This window comes from Myotis davidii, unplaced genomic scaffold (assembly GCF_000327345.1).
Source record: "Myotis davidii unplaced genomic scaffold, ASM32734v1 scaffold425, whole genome shotgun sequence".
In the NCBI taxonomy this organism is placed as follows: Eukaryota; Metazoa; Chordata; class Mammalia; order Chiroptera; family Vespertilionidae; genus Myotis; species Myotis davidii.
In genome coordinates this window covers 3,906,446-3,911,091 of record NW_006296413.1, presented here as the reverse complement: position 1 = coordinate 3,911,091, position 4,646 = coordinate 3,906,446, and the positions used below count along the sequence as shown (strand labels likewise).

Sequence of the window (4,646 nt, the reverse complement as noted above, 5' to 3'; positions counted from 1 at the left end):
GCCGCATTTGCTGCTGCTCTCGCCACAGCAGCCGCTGACGTGACCTAAAAGCTAAGGTGTCAGCCAAGTGGCTTGGGTCGAGGTCTGTGACCTCTTGGCTTAGAGCAGTGTTTAGGGGTAGGCGGGGGTGGTGGTGGGGCGGCTAGTCCTCAGGACTCACCCTGTGCTGGGGTACAGGCTTCCAGGCCCTGGTGGTGACAGCCCTGCTGGTGGGCCTGGGGGTGTCGGCTGGGCTGCCCCTGGGAATGCTCACGGAAATGCTCCTGCCCTTGGCGTGGGTGGCCACCCTCACGGCCTTCATCTTCAGCCTCCTCCTCTATCTGAAGGCGCTAATGGCCCCAGCCTCCGCCCTGGCACCCGGAGGGAACTCAGGTGAGAGGGGCTCCAGTGGGGACAGATGGAGGCGGACAGGGGTGCTAGCTTGCAGCCTCACTCTCCATTGTTCTCCAGGCAATCCCCTTTACGACTTTTTCTTGGGACGGGAGCTCAACCCGCGCTTCGGTTCCTTTGACTGCAAATACTTCTGCGAACTGCGGCCTGGCCTCATCGGCTGGGTATGCTGGGCATGGCTCAGTGGGACTTGCGCCAGCAGGAGGGGTGGGGCGGGTGAGCAGTTCCTGGGCAGGACAGGTGCAGTATTGCCCAGACATCATTCATTCATTCCACAAATATTTGTTGAATCTAATATGTGTCCTAGGAAATACTGTAGGTGCTGGGATATAAGAAAAAATTACAGGGGAAAAAAACTGTCCTCGTGGAACCTACATTCTAATGGGAAAGACAGCCAAAAAAATGTATATATAGCACATCAAGGGATGCTGCGTACCATGGAGAAAAGCAAGTCAGGAAAGAAGAAGTGCAATTTTTTTAAATCCTCATCAAGGCTATGTTTCTGTTGATTTTTAGAGAGAGAAATACTGATGTGAGAGAGAAACATTGTTCCGTTGCCTCCCACATGCGCCCCGACCAGGGATGGAAACTGCACTGACTGGGAATCAAAATCCAAACTTTTTGGATGATGCTTCAACCACCTGAGCCACCCAGCCAGGGCGAGGTGCAATTTTAAATGAAGCAGTCAGGTGCACAAATCTATCTCAAGAAGGGAGAGTGGTCCTATGCTGCTTGCTAGTCAAAGTAGTGCAGAACTTAGATCTGAGCAGAGTTTAGCAACCTGTCCATCACTGGTGTCTTTGACTGACATACCAACTGTGTTTCTTGGTGATAGTCAGTGCTGGACTGTGGTCAGGGTTTCCCAAAGGTTCCTCATGTCACCCTGGAACCCTCATTCAGAGCCGGGAGGAATGCCAAGTGCCAGGCTGTGTCCTGATGTATGAAACGGGATAAAGAGCTTCTTCCTTAGATTATTATGAGGATTAGAAGGGGTAACAGCACCTAGCCTACTGCTGCCAGATGGGGGTGCTCACTACAGGCTGACAGCTAGCCACCATTGTTGAGCACTTCCTGTGTGTCACTCCCATGAATCCTCAGGCAATTCTAAGGGCAGGTTCGTAATTATCTCCATTGCCACCATGAGGGTGGGGAAGGCGGGCTTTAGAGAGGGTAAGCAACTTGCCCAAGCGGGGAAGCTAATTCAAAACCAGGTCTGTTTTAACTCTCAAGCCTGCAGCACCGGCCTACACCCCATGCTGCTCTCCCAAAGGGAACGACACTACACGATAAGGCGAGAGAAAACAGCTGGAAACGCCTCCATTGCAGGCTCTCGGGGAACGGGCTGGGTTCATTTGACAAAGAGCTGGAAAGTTAGTGGCTGACACTTAGATGGGGAGAAGCTAGCCACTGCCCTACCCGGTGCTGCCCACTCAGTGGAGAGGGGCTAGGGCCAGACTGTGCCGTCTCCTCCCCACCCCCAGGTCCTCATCAACCTGGCTCTGCTGGTTCAGGAAGCAGAACTTCGGGGGAGTCCCTCCGTGGCCATGTGGCTGGTCAATGGCTTCCAGTTACTCTATGTGGGTGATGCCCTCTGGCACGAGGTGAGCTTGGATTGCTCAGGGGAAGAAGGGGAAACTGCCTGAGGACCTTGTAGGGACTACAAGTGCGTCTGGGTCCTGTCCCTGCAGGAAGCTGTACTCACCACCATGGACATCACACACGACGGGTTTGGCTTCATGCTGGCCTTTGGGGACCTCGCCTGGGTACCCTTCACCTACAGCCTGCAGGCCCAGTTCCTGCTGCACCACCCACAGCCCCTGGAGTTACCCACGGCCTCAGTCATCTGCCTTGTCAATGGTCAGTCAGGAACGGGCAGCAGCCTGGGTGCATGCATCATTCTCCCTCCCCTTTCTTATGTTTTAATTGATTTCAGAGAGGCAAGGAGAGGGAGAGCTAGATAGAAACATCAATGAGAGAGAATCATTGATTGGCTGCCTCCTGCACGCCACACTGGGGATAGAGTCCACAATCTGTGTGCATGTGCCCTGACCAGGACTGGAACTGTGACCTCCTGGCTCATAGGTTGACACCCAACCACTGAGCCACGCCAGCTGGTCTCGTTCATTGTTTATTCAGCACCCACTAGGTAGGTGCTAAGCATCACGCTCTTCTCCAAAGCTGGGGCTGGTCCTGGGGTCCAGGCAGACTGGGCTGAGGCTGTGTGGGGATGAGCAGGGTCAGGCAGAAGGCTGTGGCCCTCAACCCTGACTGCCTGCTCACGCTTTCCCGCAGCTGTCGGTTACTACATCTTCCGTGGAGCCAACTCCCAGAAAAACACCTTCCGAAAGAACCCTTCTGATCCCAGAGTGGCCGGTGAGCTGTGTTTCTAGGTTGCCAGGTGTGAGGTGGGGCAGCGGGGCTTCCTGGGGGTCACCCACCCCACTACCTGTCTTCCCCCAGGCCTTGAGACCATCTCTACAGCCACGGGGAGGCAGCTGCTAGTGTCTGGGTGGTGGGGTATGGTCCGCCATCCCAACTATCTGGGAGACCTCATTATGGCTCTGGCCTGGTCCTTGCCCTGTGGTGAGTAGCTTGGGTAGGTACTGCATGGGGGGGTGGGGGGGGCAGATGGATTAGAAACCACAGGATTCCCAGTCTGGGTGGAGAATGAATAGGGGTGCGCCTTAGTGGAGGGAGTAGTCAGGGGGCTGGAGATGGACTCAGGATGTGACTGGGACAGACAGCACTGTTGGCACCTTGCTGCAGACCCGGGACCTTTCACTATTGAGCCTTGATGCCCATGAGCTATTAGGTATGGAAACCTTTGTGAACTGGGGGTCTGGCTGAGTGGTCACAGAGCCCCCCTTCCCCACAGGGGTGTCCCACCTGCTGCCTTACTTCTACCTCCTCTACTTCACTGCGCTGCTGGTGCACCGTGAGGCCCGGGACGAGCAGCAGTGCCTGCAAAAGTACGGCCTGGCCTGGCATGAATATTGCCGGCGTGTGCCCTACCGAATTGTGCCTTATATCTACTGAAGTGGCTCCACCCACCCAAGGTCGGAGCCCGTACCCACCCATCTGCCAGCACACCCTGCAACAGGAGCCTGGACCGTCTAGGACTCAAAAGCCTACACCCAGTCCTGCCGAGCTCCAACAGGCAGGGATGACAGCCTCAGAGCAAGGAGAAAATGAAGGCAGTGGCCAAAAACGGAGTGGAGGTTGCTCTTCCTTCTTGGATAAACATCTGGAACCCTTGGTGCCACTTCTCTCCCTTTCTGGGACAGGGGTGTTTAAATCCTGGCTGGGTCAGCCCTGATTAGGGAGAGGCTGAGAGGTTTGCGGGCCCAAGAATCTGCGGGTGGGTGGGCACAACAGCCGTCTCTCAGAAACGGGCACTCCCAACAGGTCAGACCATTCACAGGTTTATTGATGACAAGGAGCCCACAGTTCAGCCAGGGAGTTCCTCAATGAGTGTCCTCGGGGCAGGTGGCAGGGGACCTCCCCAAAGCCGCTCCAGCTCCCCAGTGAGGGCTGCCACCTCTTCCGCCGCTACAGCGTGAGCTCGGTGGGCCCTGGCACAGTCCAGAGCCAGGGCTGGGAGGGCCACCTCATTCTCGTTGGTCCAAGCCATCAGGAACTGGCACTTCTTTCGGGCCCGGTAGAGGCGATCTCGCACCTCAGTAGCCTCGGCCCGTTTCCGGGCCCGGCCCAGAGTCTGCACCAAGTGCCCCAGGGCTGCCAGCGTGTAGCCCTTCTGGTTGGCAGGGCCCTCGCCCAGCAGGATGCGGGCGGCCTCGCGCATGGCACCCCGTGTGCCCAGGGGCCCCGGGGGATGCTCGCCCGCTTCAAGCACGTGAGCGGCGGCCTCCAGGGCTTCTTCGGCAGAGGCAAAGGCCTGCTGGGCACCCAGGGCTCCCGAAACGCCGAGCAGCGTGGCACAGAAGTCGGTGAGCAGCGCATCGTCGCCGCCATGATACAGGACAAGGGTGTGCGCATAGGCGAACAGCACGTTGGGCAGCTGGAAGCGTACGAGCGGCGAGACTCTGCCGCGGCTCAGGCTGGCCAGCGTGGGGATCCGGGCGGGCACAGCGGGCGGGCAGGCCCCCGGGGCGTCTCCGAGAGCCGTCTCCGCGGCAGCGGCATCCCTCGCGGGTTCTGACGGCGCCTTCGCAGGGTCGGGCTCCAGCTCCGCGGGCTCCGCGGGCTCCCCGCCCGGGGTATCATCCAGCTCCTCCAGAAGTCGTGGCCCGGCCCCG

At 58.0% G+C, this 4,646-nt stretch overlaps 2 protein-coding genes across 2 annotated transcripts in view; one reads left to right on the top strand and one right to left on the bottom strand.

The window, feature by feature from the left end:
* TM7SF2 (transmembrane 7 superfamily member 2) overlaps positions 1-3,645 on the top strand; it is a 3,986-nt gene extending 341 nt beyond the window's left edge. The window contains exons 3-9 of the mRNA XM_006771712.2: positions 178-372; positions 451-554; positions 1,872-1,991; positions 2,079-2,247; positions 2,683-2,763; positions 2,851-2,973; positions 3,266-3,645. Coding sequence (XP_006771775.2) covers positions 178-372; positions 451-554; positions 1,872-1,991; positions 2,079-2,247; positions 2,683-2,763; positions 2,851-2,973; positions 3,266-3,426 — 953 coding nt within the window. The 3' untranslated portion in view covers positions 3,427-3,645. The remainder of the gene's footprint in view (positions 1-177; positions 373-450; positions 555-1,871; positions 1,992-2,078; positions 2,248-2,682; positions 2,764-2,850; positions 2,974-3,265) is intronic.
* A 151-nt stretch (positions 3,646-3,796) lies between these two features.
* Positions 3,797-4,646, bottom strand: part of ZNHIT2 (zinc finger, HIT-type containing 2) — a 1,217-nt gene continuing 367 nt past the window's right edge. Inside the window, exon 2 of the mRNA XM_006771711.2 lies at positions 3,797-4,640. Within this exon, the coding sequence (XP_006771774.1) occupies positions 3,839-4,640 (802 nt within the window). The 3' untranslated portion in view covers positions 3,797-3,838. The remainder of the gene's footprint in view (positions 4,641-4,646) is intronic.